Source organism: Corvus kubaryi, unplaced genomic scaffold (assembly GCF_017639235.1).
Source record: "Corvus kubaryi isolate FWS band 111438036 unplaced genomic scaffold, C.kubaryi_AGA036_p1.0 134, whole genome shotgun sequence".
Classification (NCBI taxonomy): Eukaryota; Metazoa; Chordata; class Aves; order Passeriformes; family Corvidae; genus Corvus; species Corvus kubaryi.
Genome location: NW_024580668.1, coordinates 1341757 through 1361271, shown reverse-complemented (window position 1 = coordinate 1361271; position 19515 = coordinate 1341757). Strand labels below are relative to the sequence as shown.

The window sequence follows — 19515 nt, the reverse complement described above, 5'->3', positions numbered from 1 at the left end:
CTGTCCTGGGTGTGACCAGAGCAGAGCATCCCATAGCTGACACCATTGTTACTTCTCTTCAGCTCTCTCAGCTTCCTGATGTCACTGCTGGCAGGACCACTCATTATTTTCTTCTCTTTCCTGCTGTAAAAAATATGTTATTTGTCCTTCTTCAGGCAACCATGGTTTGGTTTTGCTCAGAGCCTTCACTGCTCCACAGGGTTCATAATACTGGGAACTCAGCACACTTAACCTGCTCACCCCTGCCTTGAAAAGATAAGAGCTGTTCCCCCTCTGCAGGAGGATTCCAGCCTGTGGGCTCTCGAAATTGAGTGCAGCCAAACCAGCCTGGGCCTCAAGGCAGGTGATGACAAATCTTTACCCATCTTCTCGGGTGGGTTTTGCCATGTGCCAGGAGCTCTTTGTGCAGAGCTGCACAGCTGGTACCACCCACAGCCCCCTGGTGATAACTTCAGCAGATCTGTAGCTGGTTTGTGACCCTACTGCAGGAGTCTAGACCTGCCGTGTGCTTTCTTGGAAGGAGACACTGGCCCCTCTTCTCCTCTTGCTGGTGCAGCCTCAGAGAGGAGGTGCCCAGCCCAGCCTGTGCTGCCTTCTTGCAGCTTCCCAGCCTTCCCCTCCCAGACAGAATTACAAAACAGGGTTACTGGAAGGAAGGCTCCACTATCCAGTCAGAGAGGATGGATTTGGATATGCACCCATTGCAAGTTCAACATTTCCACACATGACTGCCTTCATACACTTACTCCCCCATATTTCTCTGTAAAAAAAATATGTATCTGTAACTTTTTGTTATCAAATAGTGTGAAGAATCCCCAGAGGAAGGGTCTGTTCCTGAAAAATTGACAGGGAAACCTTAGTTACACACCTCTGCCCCACAGATTCAGTACTGTTGGAATTACTTTCTCCTGCATGTCAGGAGATCCTTCAGGATGCATCAGGTGTCCAGGCTAGTGCTGGCAAGCAGGGATCACCTTCAAATGCAAGTGAAAGCCATAGAGTGACAGAGTGATAAGCTCGTTTCAGCCAAGGCTTCATCTTAATATTATTCATAACCAAACCACCCACAATGGTAAAAGTTACCCAAACAACCACATAAATATGTTGACAAATAGAGCTTAGTTCCTCCAGCACCCTCAGAGCAATGAGATTAACTCTTTAAAGTACAAACCCAGTTAAAAATGTAGTTCTTTGCAGCACTGTCTGCACCCCCTGGGGGGGCAGGATCGACAGGGGGCTGGGGGCACTGATTGTGCTCCTCCTGCAGAGCCAGAGGGCTCCTGTGCAGCCCTGGGGAAGCAGCTCAGCTTCCAGGAACTGGTGGGCCAGTTCCCCATCTGGGACACAGACACAGGGCTCACTTCCATGCACAGATCATGGTGGTGTAGCTTGTCTTGAGTGTTATCAGCTTGCCGGCCCTAGATTGAGATCTCTTCGGTTCAGCTGTCAGGCTGAACTTTGCAAAGAAGAATGATTGTCATTATTCAAATAGTAACTGTCTAACCACATCTGACACTCTCAAGTGCCTGCTGGATACAGCAGCTCTAAATTATTTTTGGTGCACAGCAATCTCTTTTTGGGAGGAGAAGAGCAAGGCAGATGATGTGTAGTGGTTTATCAGGCTGCTGATCAGTGGAGATGTTTTATAGTGAGCTCAGGTATTTCGCAGAAAACTTCAGCCATGTCAGGTGTTTCTCAAGAAAATGGCTGTGCAGGATGTGCCGTGTGGTCCTTGCACATCACCCAGCACTTTGGATCACCTCCATGACGAGCAGTGTGCTCCTTTGTGCAGTTTTGCTCATCCAGCACCACTCAGAGTGTGTTACATCCCTGCATTTCCTTTGTGTGTTCTTTCATTCAGCAACAATCCTTAGTCTGTCCCCATGGTACTGTGAAATGAAATTCAAATCCCTTCTTCATGTTCAGGAGGAAGCTTTCTTTTCTGGCCAGCTCTGTTCTCCTTGGGCAGGGAGTACCTCCAGGAAACCCTGGCTCTCCTGGGACTGTCAGCCCAGAGTGCTGCTCCAGGACCGAGCTCCTTCCTGCCAGGGAGTCCTCGGGGCTCTGGCTGGATGCTGGCACATCCTGAGCTCCCGCTGCCCTCCCCAGCCCTGCACGTGGATGGAGGGGGTGACACGGAGCTCCTGCCAGCTGGGGGTTCCAGTGGGAAACCCTCTGAGCACTGGAGCTGCACTGGCAGGGCCAGGGGTCCTGCCTGCCTGGAGAGAAGCTGCTTTTCTGCCTAAACACTGTAGTGAGCCCATCCACAGAAAGCACAGAAGATGGTGGCTTTAGGGGCATCTTTTAGGTTGGTTTGTAGTTGTTTTCATCTTGTGTCCATGCACAGAGTTTAACGGCAAGACAGAGCAGAGGGGAAATGTTCTTGTTTCCTGGCATTTTAGACAGGAGCGAATTTGAATCCTTCAAATGGGCTGGGGTTCAGTTTTGAGCAACAATTTGCATCTAAAAAAGCCATGCTCTGTTTTTAATTAGAACTACTTTTCATAGAAGGTGTGGTCACTTCTGCTCAGGCAGAGTTTGACTAAGAGTGAAGCCTGTATGTTCTCCAAAACATTCTGCTCAAACACTCTAGCAAATCTATGTATTCATCAGACTCATTCCTGAAGCTCTGACTCACATTATTACAGATTTTCTGTTCTCTGCTGGGACCTTGCAGCACTCCCTGGGTACACTGCAGTTTTATTTTTGGATCACTGCTCTTGTGGCTTTGTGTTGTGTTAGGATCTGCATGCCCCCATCCTATGGCAGAGTCTTGCTTTTTTAGAGGCAATATAAAAAGAGAACAAAAAGGTGGTTCTGCTCCCAAAACCCTGTAGTCTGTTGGCAGGAAGTAGAAAGATCAGTCTGTTAGAAGGAAGATCTGGGTTGAGTCTGAGCTTGGTCTTCCAGCAAAGTATTTAACTTCCCTGTACTTCAGTTTACCATTATTAAACAGTATCTTATCCTCCCCTCTAGTTAATTAATTCATGCATGTTAGTAACACACATGGATTCTCAGAAAAATCCCTACACTTGCGTACCTGAATAAGAACTGAGTCTCTTCACTGTTATGGCAGGCTCCATCTGATCTTGTTCTTCACCTCTAGAAACAATTCATTATTAAAAAGTTCAGACACATCCAGCCCCATTTGAAGACTGCCCTTTCCCCAGCAGCCTTTCTGAGCAGCTGCCTCAAAGCATGCAAACCAAAACAAAGAGAGAAAAAGAAAAACCCATACATCCCAAATCAGCAGTAGAGGAAGGAAGAAAATGAATCAAGTGATTAAAACCATAGTTCCACTGGCACCTCTTTGTTCTCGAGCTCAGGAATCTTTAATTGGTGCAGTAAGTGCCCAGAGGCGAATTGTGTCACAAAGCATTTCCTGTGCCGAGAACATGCAGAGCCCATTAGGAGCCCAGTGCTGCTCTGAGGGGCACATGGGCACTGCTGCCTCCTCTGTGGGCAGGCTCCCACCAGGACCTGCTGCCCCAAGTCAATAAAGGCCCGTTCCAGGGATTTGGGGTGGAAGGCATGTCCCTGTTTTTGAGGGCTGACTGTTATCAGCTGAAAGCACTCAGTCTTCAGGAGGCATCAAGCAATTTTCAATGATAGTTTTGAAATACTGGCAAAGAGTTACTTGAAAAAAATAACTTGTTCGTGCAGTTGGGAATTGAAAGCTTCTAAACCACAATAAAGTCCTTTCCCAGACTTACTGTCCATTTACTCCAAGCTCATGGCATTCCTTAGTCAGTCTGAATCACAGGCAGCAGACAGCTCTTACAAAGGAGACCATAGACACCCATCTGTTGGAAGACATCTGCCAAAATGGACCATACATTTACTTTTATTCCCTCAATCCACTTTCAATTTAAAGGGATAATAACAATAACATTTTTCACTCCAGTGACACTATTCATCCAGCATAGGGAAATGGTCACGAATTAAAATTATTCCACTGCAGAAAGAGGCAGACAAGCTTTTCCCCAGCTCTCACAGATGGATGAAGCAGGATCAGAGCTTTTGAGGGACTTGGCTCCAGCTGAGACAAAAAGTCAGTGGTAAAACTGTGACTTTCCTGGAGAATCCCAGACTTGCAGGTGCCCCCAGGTGTGCAGGAGCTGCTGCAGCACTGGCTGTGCTGTAGGTGGTTAAAACATGTTGCAGTAAAGGGAGGGACTGGCAGAGCTCCTCCCTCCTTTTTCTGCCTTTCCACAGGCTCACTCCTTTCATGCTGTATCCATCAAAGAATTGTAGGTGCTTTCTAGCAGTGAGCGTTGATGGCTGGCAGGTCACTGTCCCTGGGGTCAGGTGTGTCTGCCAGAAACATTCTCATTTCTTGGGCAGAGTCTGGAGACAGAGCAAAGCTGTTGTGTGAGCAAGTGCAGGGTGCAAGGAGAAGGGCCAGCGATCCTCCTGCAAGCTGGGAGTGATACTGGGTGCTTCGCATGGAAATTCTTTCAGTTCAGTCAAAATCATAACTGTTTTGACAAAGTTTTTAAAAATGGGGACTTTGGTGATGAGAAATGCGCAGCCAGAAAATGGTTTATAACAAAACTGTGCAAAGCAGGAAAGGGGATTAACTCATTCTAGCGTTAAATTCTCCGTTTTGCGTGGAACCAGAGAAGTGCTCTCTGGGAGCCTTGAACAGGGCTTGCTTTACACTCCAGCAGCTCACCACAGAACTGTGCTGGTTGAGGTGGTTGGGGTTTTTTTTTAAGTTTTCTTTTGCTAACACAGCTATTATGGTAAAAAGCCTTGCAGAGACACAGCTCTGCTGGTGTAAAAACCCTGGAATCAGCACAGCTCAGGCCAAGTCAGGGAAGCACCGGCAGCCCTTCCACTGAAGGGGCTGTACTGGGGTGAGTGTGCACGGGCAGGGCATTTGTTCCAGCAGTGCCAGGGCTGCTCAGCTGGGGCGGCTGATAGAATGGATGTGAACATGAGGGGTAATGGAAGGGATCTTCCCACGACAGGAGTGGTACGAGCTCAGCCTGCTCGCCTGGTCTGTTGATCACCTCTAAATGAATCCCAGTAATTCCCAGCAAAGGTGGTGCAATGAACTGGGTTCATTTATAGGAACGGGCGTTGCTGATGGGGGTTGTAGCTGCAGCAAGGTGTGTATTTGCCCTCGCAAATAGGGAGGGGGACAAAATCCTTTTAGCTTCCCTTCTGAATGAGCATGATGCAATTGAATATAATCAGTGACCTGGCTCACATCCACATGGCAGCTCGAGGCTTTTGCTAATTCTTTGCAATTTCATTGCAGTTCTTGGAATATTAATAGCAATTTAAAAGTTTCTGTGCAGGTAACTGCAGCAGAATATAGAGGGTTGTGGTTTTTTTTTTTTCTCAATGATCTTTTCAGGTCCGATCCAAGAAAAAAACAAAACATTAGAAGTACAAACCTGGATGTTTTGGGCTTTCAAAATCCAGACAGACAAAAATGATGCCACTTTGGGGGCGGGAGGTTGATTGCATGATTTAAAAACCAATCTCATGATTGTTGGAGGCCTGACTCCTGAACCCTGAATGCCTGGGTTTGGCATTGCTGCTCTTCACAGTTTCATTTGGTACAAGTTGGGTTAACGTTAGGAATGTGCAAAGGTGGGGAAAGGGTCTTTTCTCCCCTTAAAGCTCAATGTAATAACTGGGAGGATTCAGCTCCTCCTGTAATGACTCTTGAAAAGGCAACTTGAGTCCTTTTTGAGCTGCACTTTGAAATGTTGGGAGCAGCTGCGCAGAGCCTTGCTGCTCGGAAAAGTTTGGAAAACATCTGCACATTTCTTTAACTATTGTGAAATAAAATGCCTGGCAAGAATAACCATCTTAAAGATCTACAGTCTTTTTATGGTGCAAACTGAAAGGCAGTTATAAAGCCTTCTACTGTAGAAAAATGCCTGGATTCTCAGCGTTATTCGCACAGGCAGAACTTTCTCAGCTCAGGTCACATCCTGCGAGGCAGCAGGGATAGTTGGTGGGGGACTTCTTGTCTGTATAGACCTTTTATCTCACAAGAATGAAGATCTAAAATTGATTAACTTAAAGTCCATTTTTCTTCCACCTGTTTTTCATACTTTGTTATAAGTAACAATATAATTATTTATTCATAATTAACTATAAACCTATATATATAGTTATAAAATATAATCATTTATAATCAGTATTTATTTATAAATCTCTGGTCATTTTTAAATTAAAAATATGAGAATGAATCATCTGAATTTCCCATCCAAGTTAGTTTTCTTATGAGAACTCAGAGCAGTGAGAGCTGCTTTTCTGCCCAGCAGAAGCTGCTATGGCCTTACACTGCCCAACCATTTTATAGCTGTTTCGTCACCAGTTCCCAGAGACTCCTATGCTCGGATTTGGATGCAGTGAGTGCTTAGAGGCATTTCAAAGGCAGACTGGACAAATGCACAAGAAGACAATCCTGCACTGGCTACGAGAGGTACTCAATGAGCTAATAGATCACTGCAGCTCCTCTGATGTGAAAAACAAGCAGTGGATCCGTAGCTGTGCCAGTGGGAGAGTCGGGGACTGGGGAAGAGCAAATACTTGGAGACCATAAAACTCCCTTCAGCACATTAGCTCCTAGTTTGGATTTTCAGTCAGGTGCTGGCTTTCATGCTCTTCCTCACTGCGTAATACAACTTTTTCTGTGTTTACCAGGAAGAAACCTAAAATGTATAAACAATGCAGTTGTGTCTGAATCATCACTCCAAGTCCCCATGCTTCAATTTTGCAAGCACAGAAATCTGGGCATACATCCAACTGGAAATTTCACAGATGACTCCTTGCTCTAAGAGGGGTCTGCACAAAAACCTGAAATCCAAGTATTCCCAACTTTGCAGGCTTTCATATTCTCCAATTTATGTGCACCTCTCCAAGGGATGCTGCAGTCTGTTTGGAATTAAAGCTCTGATCTCTCCAAATTTGCATGACTAATGGTCTGCAAATGACTTTGAAAACTTGGTCTTGAGTTGGATTTAACCCATGTTAGGTATAAAAGAGTTAAATCTTCAGCTACTGTTAACTGGAGTCAAACCACTGAGGATCAAAGGGCTTCACCATGAGCAGCTCTTACTGACTCAGTGAGAAACAAGGCTCACACTCCCCATCTTCTTACAGGTTCTCCTAATCCACACAGTTCCCATTTTAATCAAGCCATGTCCTTTTGTGGATTTTTAATTTGGAAACTTTGCACTCTGAAGTATAAACTAAACTCTGCCTTCAGCTGAACAAACACTATTTCTTTCGAGTGAGATTGCAATTAAAACTATCTGTAGTGAGAAAAGTATTGCTGACTTCTGCCTGTGGATATGGGAGTGATAGGCTTCCAACTGAGGGGGAATTTTTCCTCATGGATAATTGTCAGGTGTGGAAGTAAAGGTCAGAAGGGGCTGGCCCTTGCTCCCACCCAGCCGTGTTGGGCTCGCTGGGGGCCATGGGCACTGGGAAGGGCTGGTTGTGCGCACCAAACACCAGAGACCCTGCACAAATAGTGGGGTGATGTCCCTGCAAAGTGCCAGCAGCGTGGTCCTTTCTCAGTGGTGACCTGCTCTGACTTTCTGCAAGGAGGCTGAAGCTCCGCTCTCAACGTGCAAGGAGTAACTTGGGCCAGGGCAAAAGCAGCAGTAAATTAGAGGAGTGTGAGTTTGCAGTCATTCCCTCTGATCAGCTCTGCCAGGGGGGTCTAGTCAAAGATTCCCAAATTGTGGTGTGGTTTGGTTTGGTTTGGTTTGGGTTTCTTAATGAGGGATGACTTCATCACCCGTGAAGGAATCGAGTCAAATGTAGGACAAATAGTGAGACACATGAATGACTCCTATGACATTTGCAGTGTCTCAATGGGTGCTGGTTTATTTAGGTGGTTTCTAAGTTTCTTTGGAAAAAGTGAGAATGACTAAAAGAAGGGGGAACCACTTCTTAAGTATGGCAGTCAATGGTGAAAGTATTGTGACAGTTAAACCTCCGTGGGTTCAATATCTGTCATTATGAGTAACACAGCGTCAGTTTTTTGGTAAGATCTCAGTTCCAGGAGACTCCACAGCCGCAAGACCAGAGGCCTGGATGATGTATCAGGCACTGCATTCCTTTTGTGGTCAGATACCTCCCAGTGCTGGGTCTTCTTCAGCTGTCAGCCCATCAGTGGGCTTCCAGTTCTCCCCAGGAGGCAGCAGGGCTGTTCTCCTGAAGTGTCCCTGGTCACCAGCACAGGAACCTGTGCTTAGGGAAGTGCCCCAGTTCAAGTCACTGCAGATTAAGTCTTTATCATTTTGTACAAATTGATGTTTGCAAAGCCTGGAAATAGTCTGGACACACCAGGCATCAGGCAGATCCAGGCTTAAACTAGAACTGAGGCTAATTGGAGGGGGACTTTTAGCAGCTGCATTTTTTAATTCTATTTTGGGTTGTGTATCTTTCTTCCTTGAAATTGCACTACATTTTCTCTTATCTGGTTTCTTCTGCACCCTTGTTCATTTGCTTTGAGTTGGGTGCTGTCTCCTTCCTTGGAAAGCAGTTCAAGACTGCAGCATCTAGGACTCCAGCAGGCAGACCCTAAGTGAAGTTTTCAGCTGGGTAGGCTGGGTTACGTGAGGGCTCTTCTGAGGTCATCCTGCAGCTTCATACCCTCAAATAACTTAGTGGAGTTGTAACATGTGTTTCCTTTTTAAAAAAATGCCATTGATTTTTATACAAATTTTTCTTGAGGACAGTTTTCATAGGCTATTATTAAAACACAAAAGTAGTACTATGTCTGTTTTAGAAATTAGTATCTCTGACCCTTTGTTTTGTACTTGGTTGCATTTCATAGCTCTTCAAAACTATTGCAAATTCTAGATCAAGATTATAACTCCCCAGAATTTCAGGCTGTTCAGATAACAGTCTTGGTTTAGATGCAGCACTAAATGCTCCTCCAACTGTTTCTGTCATGCAGAAACACATCTCTGCTTTCAAAACCCACTGCAGAGCGCCAGTGTCTCTGCAGGGGCTGGAAGGAGCCTCTCCCATGGGGGACATTCCAGTGCAGTCCTCGGGGACAGTACCCTGGCCAGTAATCTGGCCCTTAATCGCAGTCAGACTGCAGTATTTCCTTGATTCCAGCAGCCTGTGTGAATAGCACAAGGCATTCATTTCCTCCTGAGCGGAGCACACGGTGGTGGCTGGGGTTTGCTGCCCACGTGGCTGCACTGCCCGAGGCCCAGCCTGGCAGGATCAGAGCCTGTGGGGTGAGGGGTTGGCAAAGGGCAGCCTCCCCCAGGCCCTCAGTGCCACAGCCAGCCTCTCGGGGATCTCTCTCCTTAAGACACCGCAGCGCTCAGATGCTCCAGTTATCTGGGGAGTCCCTGTCTGTGGCACGGAGGCAAAAATGCTTTGGCAGAGCAATAAGTGAGGAAATTCATTTTCTTGTCTTTCGAAAACAGCGTGGCCATCACGCCTGGACAGATCGAATTTGTTATGATAGCAAAACAAATTCTATGGAAACCATTGTGAGCCCCGAGTGAGGCTGCCCAGGAGAGTTGGGGAAAGCCGCTTTTGTTTGTTGTGCTTGGCATCGTTCTGCTCTGGATGAAGATGCTTTAATTTTGTGGGGAGACCCAAGAGAGCATTCCTCTTTTTCCATACCAGAAAGCCTTCCAAGCTGGCATAAGCGTCCCCTCTTTCCAGCTGCTCCTTTCCAAACACACTGTGCCTCCTAAAGATAGTCTTTACAGTGGCTGGGGCTGGTGGAAAACATGAAGCCTGCATGGATTAGCACAGGAATTCATTTGGGCTGACGAATTGGGTTTCCCTCTATAAACAGCAGTAGTGTTTTCATCTTCTGGACAGCACAGCCAACTTCACGTCCTCTGCTCCTCGCCCAGCCCTCCGCCTGTGTCCAGCCCAGCCGTGCTGAGAGCACAGCAAGGCCTCTTGTGGGGGATGGAAAACAGCACGTGTTCAACGAGGTGTTTGCAGCTATCTCCCCTCTCAGACAGGTTTTTTCCAACCCTTAGAAGAGATGGTGGGGTTATTATTTGGTGGTTTGGTTTTTTTTTTCCCAATTTATTTTTCTTTCCAGGTAAAAGGGAAATTAGAGTAGTCCCTTCTCCCTGGTCTAGTGGCCTTACAAGCAGCCCACACTATGTATTTGCTTTTTTACTTTGTTTAATTTCAAGTACAATGTGCTTATCATCTGCAGGAGTTAGGGATTCTCTAGGGAGGATTTTGCCTCCCTTTTTCCCCCCAGGGCCCTGCACAGCATCCCTGCCTCCAGGGCCACCCTGCCCCTGCCAGGGAAGCACCCCAGCACAGCACTGCTCCAAATACACTTTCCTATCACTTATACTTCCTTTTATAGCTTACTTAGTAAATATAACGATGAGGGGTTATTAATCACCCCACATTGTTCCCATGGTTGCTCTGGAGGGGAAAGGTGTGAAGGCCAATTATGTGATCAGGCTGCATTGAGTGGTGGTTTGTATTTATCTGACTGTTCAGTGATGGATGATTTTATCCATGTCCCTGAGTAACTGAGCATGGCTGTGGATAAAAATGGGGGATTTGGGATTCAGCTGTCAAATGGAGGAATTGTTAATGTAGTAAAGCTCTGTCTGTTAACTTTATCTAATCACTGTGTTTTCACATAGATAACCCACACCCTGTTAAAGGTTTGTTCCTTGGAAATGAGTCTCAGCAAGCCCCCACCTCCTCATAACGCTGCAGTCTTCCCTGCCCTTTCAAGGCACTCTGATCCAGCCTGTCCTGTTTCTAAATCACAGCCTTTTTATAGATAACATTGATTTTACCCATCACAAGATGGGATTTTAAAAAACCAACTGCAAAAAAGCAGAAAACCTGAAATTGGGTAGCAATGCCATCATGGTTTGCAGTTCTATTGATCAGTCCATATTTGTGCAGTTCCCAGTCTCCACACTCCCCTGGTGTGATTGAGTGGAGTTTAGCCCCGTTCCCATCAGGGTGATGGGGGCTGCCCAAGGGGAGCCCCAGGGTGCTCTCAGGACAGGCTTTCATGTTTAGGTCCTTCAAGCAAACTCGCTGGCTGCCAGGGGTTTGCAGCTGGAGCATCAGCCACACGAGGCAAACAAAACCCAGCAGATTTCCAAAATACTAACAGCTGGGTGCAGATGACACTCCTGAATTAAGAAAAAGAAAAGCCCAAAGCAGTTGCTCTCTGGCCCCTTCCCAGGCTGGGCACCTCATACCACTGGGAGAAAAAGAAAACAACTGGGGATGTTTCAGGACACCTAGAAATGACAAGGGGGGAGTCCCCACTGGCAACAGTCACCCTCCTGAGCCGCAGGAATTGCCTCTCCCTGTGGCCAGAAGGCTGCAGTCCTGTCTCTCCTGATGGTTATCCCGACCTCAGCCAGGGTCAGCAGTGACCAAACCCTCTGGAGACTCTGCTGGTTGTCTCCACTCACAGTGGTGATTTCCTGCCCAGAGATAAGCTCTGTGATTATTTTCAGTGTGGATTAGTCACGCTGAGGGGTTGCTTACAGTGCTCTTCAGGGGACCCCAGGGAAAGCCCCTGGTGTGACCCATGTGTGACACGGCCAGGGCAGAGCACGCTCCCAGCCCAACAGGATGTTGGCTGCTGACTTGGCCATGAGACATAACCCTGCTCTGCTTGAGGGGGCTCTTCCAAGGTTGCTGGTTGCTGTCAGGTCAAACAGGGGAAGTTTTCAGTTCTGTGATGCTCCTTCTGCCCTCTCCCAGCACCCACTGGAGCATGAACTTGCTGTGAAGTTACCAGGGCTCAGCCACCCACTTCAACTTGAGTAAATTTTAGCTTCTTGGCTGAAGAGCAGAAACACTCAGCCTCTGGGACAGTCTGTTTTATCCCGTCACTTCCATTTTTAGGTCTCCTCATGTGGCATTTTTGTAGTACCTGGGATATTCCCTCCCCTTTACCAGGCCTGTTTTGCTGCCTCTGAGCTTGGCGATGCCATGGCCAGCAGGGAACTCCAGTGTGGTTGGAAGCGTGGCATGTGCTCGCTGCCAGGCAGTCCTGCAGTGCCAGGGAACACCCAGAGCTGGCTGCGACGGGCTCTGCAGATGGACTGCAGCCCATGGCCAAGTGTCTGAGCCTCTCGAGTTGTGGGGGAGCACGGGTCAGGATGGACACGTCCTGGTGCTTTGTTTGGTTTCTCCCATCCACTGAGCCTGTGGCAGAGTGCAGCAGCTGGTGGCAGTCAGCCATCAGAGCTGTCCCCATTTCCCAGAGCAGAGGTGGTGGCAGTGCTGTCACTCCTTGGTGGCGAGCTCCTGTCACGGTGCTGCACGGCCACGCCAGGAGCCTTCCTCAGGTGATGCTGCGAGAGCACGCGAGGAGTCAGCACTGCCTCCCCACCATGAACCAGCCCTTGCCAGTACAGAACCTTCCCATCTCTGCCGGGCAGCCCAAAGGACATTCCCAGTCCCTGCTGCAGGGCATCTCTGTGGTGTTCCCAGCGCTCGTTCTGTCCATCTGTGCGGGAGGAGTTGGGCCCAGCCTGTGCCACATCCTGAGAGGTGACGTGTGCTTGTCTCTGGGTGTATTTGACGTTTGAAACGTGGCTGGATGTCTGACCCCAGTGATGCAGTTGAGAGTGAGCTACCCAAGTGCCTTTAGGAGTCTGGCCTTGCAGCAGGTACCCGGTGGCTCCGTGTGGTTCCCCTGCGCTGTGTGTGAGCCGGGGCATTTCACTCTGTTGGCAGCCACCCTCCTTCCAGCACTGCTCACAGGGACTGCTGGGGATCTTGGCCTTCGCCCTTGCTGCTGCTGTGTGTTCCAGCTGTCTGTGGCTGGTTCCCCACTGCAGGACAAACAGTATTCCCATTGAATCCACGATGTGGCTGCAGGCACGGCCTGCCAACTGCTGCTGAATGTGTGCTGTGCTCCGATGAGATCATATCGAACGTAAGCAAGTTTTATCTTTATTTTAGGCAAGAGGGTGTTTTATCCCTGTGGTTCCAGAGCCGCCGTTGTTAGGTTGGAATTCTCCCAGGAAGTGTAGCAGTGCAAAGTAATAGGTTCAATATGAGCCACAGACACAGAGCTCTGAGCTGGCTGTGCAGGCTTGTGTTTAAAGGAGAACGTGGTTGCACAGCTGGTGAGAACTTGGGAGAGATCAGGATGGGCTTGCCAGGTATCCCAGACTTTGCAGCGTGCCCATGGGACACTGCCCTGAGCACAGGATTCACCTCCTGCCTGGGTTGCGTGGGGACACACACAGCTCCCAGACCTCACAGCTGGAAAACTGGGGATGGCTCGTCCTTAAATCCTGGGAAGGATTCCCTGAGGCAATCTCTTTGGGTGGTGGTTCCTACATCTTGATCTGGAATTGGGATGGGAGATCTGGAAATAATTGAGGGCTAATTTCTGAGCAAATGTAGGGTTATTGCTGTTGTGATGAAGTTGGGAATTGCCCAACCTCAATAGTATGGGCTGCACTTCAGCTAAAGGTGAACCTCCACTGGGCATGGAGGAGCTCATTCTGTTTCTGGTAATTGATATCCCTTCTTTTCTCTTCTCTTTTGTCTTTTTTCTTCTCTTTCATCTTTCTTCTCTCTCCTCTCTTCTTCTCTCTTCACATTGAGAACAAAAGTTTTCTCATTCATGCCATTGACTCAGATTGAAAGTTTGAAGTCTCTGGGTGATGCAGATAACATTTTTCTTGTTCTCTCAAGCTGTTTACTGTCAGATGTTCCTGGCCTTCTTGAGGCAAGATGTAAAACTGGTTACAGTACCTGCTCCCCGTGGTCTTTTGCACTCCTTTTTCCAGTTATCCACGTCTCTTATAATTAGGTCTGTCTCGTGGTCTTTTATTTATACATATACCCTGTAGTATTATATAGTATTTTTATTAGTACATTATTTTATGTTAGAAACCCCAGCACTCTGATGTGGCAGACACTGCATTGATTCCAAAGTTAAAAAAAGCAGTTCCTCCCTCAAAGGAGTTCCAGACAAAGTGCAAAATAAGAGCAAACAGCTGGATGTGGGCAGACACACAGTATCTTGTATGTGGCACCTCCTTGACATTATTAGATGTGAATTGTAACACTCTGTCAATAACCAGTTAAATATTTAATGGTCTGGGTCCTTTCCAGCTGACTTGGGAGGAGTAACTGCAGCCCCAAAGTGCTGGACTCCCATTGCCAGGACCTGCAGAGCTGGTGCCCATCTCTGCCCATGGCCTTGGAGGCAATTCCTGAAAGGGGGAAGAATCTTCCCCGAAATTTGCTGAAGAATGTGGAGGCATGATAGAAAAATAGTCCATGTGTTAAAGCAGTTTTGTGTGCTCCTCTGCTCAGTGTGGTGCCCACTGCCCGTAGTCCTGAAAATCAGCCACAGGGAAACAAAAGCCTTGTGCAGGCTGGCTGGACTGGGGCTGCTTGGGAAAGCAGAGTAGTTGCAAGCAGAGGGAGATTTGCATGTCTGGGCCAGAGGGGAGCTGGGTTTGCTTGGCAGAATTGCTCTCAGGCCACTTGTGCATCTTCCCTCTTACCTTGGGACAGGGATTTTCTGCTGTTTTCTCCTGAGAAGCAGGCTCAGGATTCAGTTCAGACATATGAGGAGGGAAGCCTGGTTTGTGGAGAGGCCAGGGTTCTGCAGGAGTCCACAGGCCCTTCAGAGGGGATGTTGCAGAGTGAAGACACAGCACGAGATAAGATGCCAGAGAATTAGAGCCAGTGAATAGTTTTATGGATTAATAGACATAAGCACAAGAGCTCAAGGGAGGGAAACAGATTCCATTATTGACTGTTCATCCCCTGCAAAACTGCCTAGAGGGAAGGCTAATATGGTTTGTTTTCCCTTAATTAAATATTTGTTAAATGGTTTGTTTCCCCTCAATTAAATATTTGTTCTGGCTGTTCCTTTGTGACAGAAATAAAAAAGCAGCAGCATCGCCTATCTTGTACTTTCAGCTAATCCTGACCATGCTGTAACTGTTCCTCTGTCCTACCCCCAATTATTTCCTGTAAAAAATAGCTTTCTCACATCCATGCTCTTCTCTCTCTGTTTTTCAGTCACTTTGCTGAATGACTCATCCTGCCCCAGTAAACAGGTTAAATCTAGGAGAATGATGAAGCTGCACAGTGTCATGTGGATAAATAGAGCTGTTGCTCATGTGCTTTCCCTGCAGTTGCTGTTTTAGAGGTGTTGTGGTATCCAATACCAGTTTCATCAGCCTTTAAACCATGAGGTGCTGCTGGAGGGAAGAGTCATTACCAGCCTCCTTTGGTTTTGCTGGTTTTGAGCTAAAAGAAATATGTCTTAATACCAAATGGCACTGCTTATCTCAGCAGTTCTGGATCAAATTTGTAAGGTCCAAACCATGCACAATAAACCAGACACAAGCACAATTTACCCTTGTGCCTTGCAGCAGCAGCAACAGAGTTAAATCAAGAGTTAGCAGTGACAAAATGAGGACTCTTGCCTTGTGTTTCTTAAGCTTCAGTCCATCAGCCTAATATTTCTGGATTGGTTTAGCCAAGTAATGTGGTTTATAAAATGAACTCCATCCCCTTCTGGTATAAGTTTTTATGTATTTATTTATTATGTGCTCATTCTACTTGGAATATTTTACTTGGTCTCGTTGCATGTAAACTAAAGCTGAATACAAACTTCATCTTTTCTCAGTAACTCACTAACTATCAACTAGAGAGAGCCAACTCCATGACTCAGACACGTGTCCCTTCCCTTGCAATTGCAGCCAAAACTCTCTGGCATCAGAGTGCTGCAGAATGAAAGTCGTATCTAAATATATGTGAGCAGAAAGAAAGTCAGTTAAAAAAAGACTTTGTTATGGAAAGCTACTACAAACCAAATCCACGGTGGCCTGGAGTTCCTCATCACACCCAGGCTGATCTAGTTTTCCACTTTCAAGGTACTCTTCCCAAAGCAGCTGCTGACACTCGTGGAGGAGCTGCACAAAGCCAGCTCAGCTCATTGCAGTCCCTTTCTGCCTCCTGTGTGGTGACTAAACAGACTTAAAGGGTTTATCTGATAAAGCACAGGATATTTATCACCATCCTAGCAAACAATAATACAAGAGCTTTTGTTTCATACTCATGTAGTTCTGGCAGTGCCAGCATTGATACTCAGAGCCTTGGTCAGGTAACCTGGGAAGGAGGTGGGCAGTGCCTGGCCCCGGGTGCCACCCTGAGCACCATCCTTGGGTTTGGTTTCAGTGTCTGCAGTGCTCTGGACTGGGCAGGAAAAGGGTGCAGAGAATGAGATTTAAAGAAACAGAAACACCGCGGTTTGCTGGGGTGCCTCTCCCAACTCTGCTCCAAGGGCTGCCCACAGGGATTTGCTGAAGCCTGGTGGGGCAGGAGGAAAAGGGCATTAAATTGTTCCTGAAGGTGCCCTTTCTTCCTCCAGTCCACCTGTAGGCAGGGCTTGCACCTGTCTTAGAATCCTCTGATGAAAAAGGTGATGACTAAATACTGAAATCCATCAAGCAAACAGGAAAACATACTCCAGAGCAAAAATTGCTCTTTGTCTTTGCTGTTGCAGTCAACAGCCCAGGATGAGAAAGCCCAGGTGTGCCCTGCAAATATCACACAATTTCCTGGTTCATGGGAAAGGTGCCTCGAAAACTTGACTCATTGATTCCCAGTAGATTCAAACAGGGGTCAAATGGATTAAATAACTGAAAGCACCACAAAAGGCACCCATCAGTCTTAGAACTCTTCCCTTCAGCTCACTTTAGGGCAACCTTTGGCAGGAGAATGTGTCATCTGTGGTGCAATTCTCCTAGTGCCTGAGTGAGCTCAGCACCTCATGGTGCTGTGAGATCTAAAGAATCTGAAGTCCTACCTCAGGACTTTAAAACATCCCTGTAGGGACTCTTGGGAATACTTGCTCTCTGCTACATCCACACACGTAGCACAGTGGATTTACTGTAGGGTGTAGCTCATTCTGTGGAGGTCATCATCCTCTCAGGCTGTTTTCTCTTAGCTAAGCACGGATTATTTGAGTTCCATGAGTGTGACCTCACAGACTTTGTGCATTTTTCAGCCCAAAGCAGATCTGTAACAGGTCCAGTCCTTCAGGGATACTTTGGCCAGGGCCATATGGCAGGAAGATGACAGAGGTCCAAGCCCTGCACTCCCCCCATTCCCCTCTAGGTCACGCTTTTTCCTGCCAGTTTTGAGGCAGTTGTTTTGTAGTGGCTGTTGATCTTTTCTGGAAGTACATTGACAGTAATGAAAGTGCTTAGAGAATCCTTAGCACTTCTGAGGTGGTGTCACAGACAGATTTGTGTTTTGAATACTTCCTTCCTGCCAGTTTTGATCTACAATGCGTTTAGGGCATTGAATTTTTTTTTAGCAGAAATGCTATCTTTATTTTCTGCTCTTTTCTCGCAGGCACACCCAGCTTCCTGTTACACATTTTGGGTAGGACAGTACCAGACATACCAACTGTTTGATTTTTGCACCTCACTCTGGCACTGTACTGAAATATAGGGGAAGGATATTTAAATGTCATGAGTGCAATCCAGATCCTGTAAATCCAGAGCAGCTCAAATACTGATTTCAGTTGGGAAGGGCTTTAGCCAAAAATATGCATTTTATTTAGATTCTGGTTTCCATCAGATATCTTTATTATGTTGCTAAATTCGTGGAAAGATGCCAATGGGTTTGGAGTCTACTGATAACTCTTACAGCAAAAATGCATCCTGGGACTTGAGTTGCCACTTAGTTTGAGGTCAGCAACTTCTTCCGAGAGTTTGCTTAATTAATGGAGATGAACTGATTGCTGTTGGGCTGGAAGGTGTTGAAGAGGTTCATAGTTCACACAGACTCCACAGGCTGCAAGCAGGACGAGGCAGAAAAGTTGCAGGGTGTACCTCTTGGCATTATTTCGGTGAGGAAGAAACCCTGGTTTTGATACGTAATTAAAGCTTTACAGCTGAGAACATCTCAGTAGTTTTACATCCCCATTTTCCAGAAAAAAGCCTTTAATTGCTGATGATTTATAAAACAACCCCACAGGCTCCCAGTACTTTTCCCCAGCACAGTTTGCTGGGTTTGGGCTCCTTGTGCCCGCTGCACCCAAACTGGTATTTCCCAGTCAATGAGTTGCTGTGCTCTCGTGTGCAAAAGCTGATTTTCCAGGATGCAGAATATAAAATAGGCTGTGTACTGAGTGGGAGGTTCCAGGGTATGATACGTGGCTGCACAATCCTTGGGAGCCAAGTAAAATACTTCTTTTCTATATATAGTCACCTGAAATCCAGCAGCAAAAACACTTCTGAATCTTGCACTCAGAACTCAGTTTTTAAGAAGCACTTTTTGCTCCTTAATATTGCAGTTCTTTTTTCTCATTTCCACATGGTTTTGCAGAAGTGCCAAATGCTTTCACTGTGAATTCTAAAAAAATCTAAAATATTAAGAAATTAGAAAAAAAAAAGGCAGAAAATTTTAAATACTGCCTTTTTCCTGAGAAAAATAATTCACCTTACTTGTGTGTGAAGCAAAGACTGTAACTTTCATCATTTGTTTGCCCAGATCTTTCCTGTTCTGTACAATTAAGGCAAAGTCTGATTTTGACAGCCACTGTGGTTGGATCTCTCAATTAAAAGGGACTGACTTTGGATCTGCCATAAATGTGTTGGATCTTATTTGAGCACTGAGGTGACGATAGAAGTGAATTTTGCAAAAGGCAGTGACAAGTCTTTGACCTGACTCAGAAGTTGCAAGGACCTCCTGTGCCTTTGGAGTCTCAGATCAAATTATGAGCTTTTCACGTTTTATCACCAATTTAGGAGTGTAAGGTTTTGAATATTCATTTTTAGATAATATCAGTCGAGAAAAGAGGTGAAAAAAAGTAAAATCTAGTGCTGGATCTGAGCAGAAACAGAAAGGTCAGTGGTTAAGTTCTGCCTTGTGTGTTGTATATGCTAAAATGTCCTTTTATTAAATTAACCCAGAAAGAGTAGCTGAAAACTGTAACACTTGGCCCTGCAACATAGGTCAAAGGTTACCTTTTTTTCTCAAAAATGGTTTTGCAAATCTTTTTCAGAGCTGATAGATACACACCTTAGCTGGATACAAAACATTATATGAAAAAGAATGACTGTGATCTTTGATCCAAGCAATCAAAAAGAAAGGTAATTGGTATTTTTCTGCCTTTTCTCCAGCTGTGTGTTTCTCTTAACCTTTATTTATTTATTTTTTCAATTAAAAAGTCATGCCCCTTTTTATTTGGCTTAGAGGGTTTAAAATATTTGATTTTATTTAATGTAATTTTTTTTTCATTCTTTTTCTTCCCCACTTGTGTAGCACAGAGCTGTCCCGAGGTAGCTGGGGCCTGGTGGGCAGGGCAGGAGAGGTGGGGCTGTGCATGCTGGGCTGAAGCGTCCTGTCCTTCCCAGGCGGCTCAGGGCCGTGCTGTGCCTGCCCAGCAAACCCAGGGCCAGCTTAGCTTTCCTCCCCAGCCCCTGGTGCTCCAGCAGTTCCTGCCCGTGGGTTTGCTTTGCATGGCACAGTTCCTCGTGGGCACAGCAGGACACGGAA

The 19515-nt window shown here is 46.5% G+C and overlaps 1 protein-coding gene across 5 annotated transcripts in view; it reads left to right on the top strand.

The window, feature by feature from the left end:
• NFATC2 (nuclear factor of activated T cells 2) overlaps positions 1-19515 on the top strand; it is a 78664-nt gene that overhangs the window by 54968 nt on the left and 4181 nt on the right. Inside the window, exon 10 of one of the 5 annotated variants that reach the window (XM_042044979.1) lies at positions 19022-19109. The exons of the other annotated variants lie outside the window; for them this stretch is intronic. Within the exon in view, the coding sequence (XP_041900913.1) occupies positions 19022-19065 (44 nt within the window). The 3' untranslated portion in view covers positions 19066-19109. The remainder of the gene's footprint in view (positions 1-19021; positions 19110-19515) is intronic. 5 annotated transcript variants of the gene reach the window in all.